Here is a 1,288-nt window from a genome sequence, read left to right as displayed (position 1 = left end):
GTTGCTGAAATAGACCTATAAGTCAATATCGAAAATTATTTGGTAGACAGCATGCTTATGTAAGTGTGAATGTGAATCTAAAAATGGTGGTATAGCAAATGCAAATAAGAATAATCAGACCATCCCGAGTGTAAGTGTGTATACACCAGACCACCATCATGTTCTTTTAGCTACAGAATTCCCACAAGTCCCTAATTGCCTTTTCCCTTGGTTTTGTGGTGGCTGTTCAAGTAGTGGTATAACTAGCCCAGATCCTTTACGGGACATTAAGCATTTTGTCAATAGTAACGTATAGATGTAAGTCTGGAATAGAGGAGGAATGACAAGCCCTTCACCATCATTCTTTCTTAGGGAGAAAGCAGTTGAGGCGTTACTAGCTGGATCTGACTTAATACAAGAATTTCTCCTCCATCTTCCCTAGATGGAAGTAGGATGGTGTAATCTATACCAACCATTTAGTCATTATATTTCAGGTATATGGCTGTGTTTACACCAAGCGAGTCGAGTTTAGTCAAGTCAAGAATGTCATTTGAGGAGATTTATTTTGACTCATCTCTTTTTACACCGACTGCCTCAGCCTAAGTCAAGTCAGTACTCATTGACCTATCTGATTTCATGGAGAATGGATGCATGTTCCCTGTTTGAAGTAGCTGTTTTGTTGTGGCTTTGTTGCCGCAGACGTAAGAAGTGAAAACGAATCTAGATGCACGAGCAGATCACCAAGAAGCCAGATTTTGGAAGCTTCTATCATTTATTCCCAGACCTGGAGATCCATCCAGAAAAAATTTACAACTTGTTTAGGATGACACATGAAAATTTTAAGCAGCTGGTGGAGTTGACTGGATCTTCCATAAAGAAAATCAACACTAACTACAGGCATGTTGTTGGATTTGAAGAAAGAAAGAAAGAATAGGATCATATATAACAGGATGCTTTCGAACTAAGTTGAATAGGAACGACACTTGCATGATGATCACACCACGATGGACTCGCTGTGACTGATGTATAAAATTGGTCCAGCCCTATATGTGACTCGACGAGACGCACCGTGACTCGACTCTTCCTGTTTGAACGATGTTTTCCTATATCCATGCAAATTAATGTTAAACTAGGGTGGTGATTCATGATGCGTGATGACTTGCCTTGACTTGATGCGACTCAACTCGCTTGGTGTAAACACAGCCTATTATTCCGGACTGCTACCCTCTTTGAAGGATGGGATCCCTCCTTTGACCACATATCAATCTTCTTGGACGTTACCTTACGGGAAAAGTGTACTTGACGTTTT

General features: G+C 40.5%; 1 protein-coding gene across 1 annotated transcript in view; it reads left to right on the top strand.

Annotated features, from left to right (window-relative positions):
- Positions 1–533, top strand: part of LOC137651644 (uncharacterized) — a 989-nt gene extending 456 nt beyond the window's left edge. The window contains exon 2 of the mRNA XM_068384864.1: positions 474–533. Coding sequence (XP_068240965.1) covers positions 474–533 — 60 coding nt within the window. The remainder of the gene's footprint in view (positions 1–473) is intronic.
- Positions 534–1,288: the final 755 nt, after the last annotated feature.

The sequence above is a fragment of the Palaemon carinicauda genome, chromosome 13 (assembly GCF_036898095.1).
Source record: "Palaemon carinicauda isolate YSFRI2023 chromosome 13, ASM3689809v2, whole genome shotgun sequence".
Taxonomy (NCBI): domain Eukaryota; kingdom Metazoa; phylum Arthropoda; class Malacostraca; order Decapoda; family Palaemonidae; genus Palaemon; species Palaemon carinicauda.
This window is presented reverse-complemented; position numbering and strand designations above follow the sequence as displayed.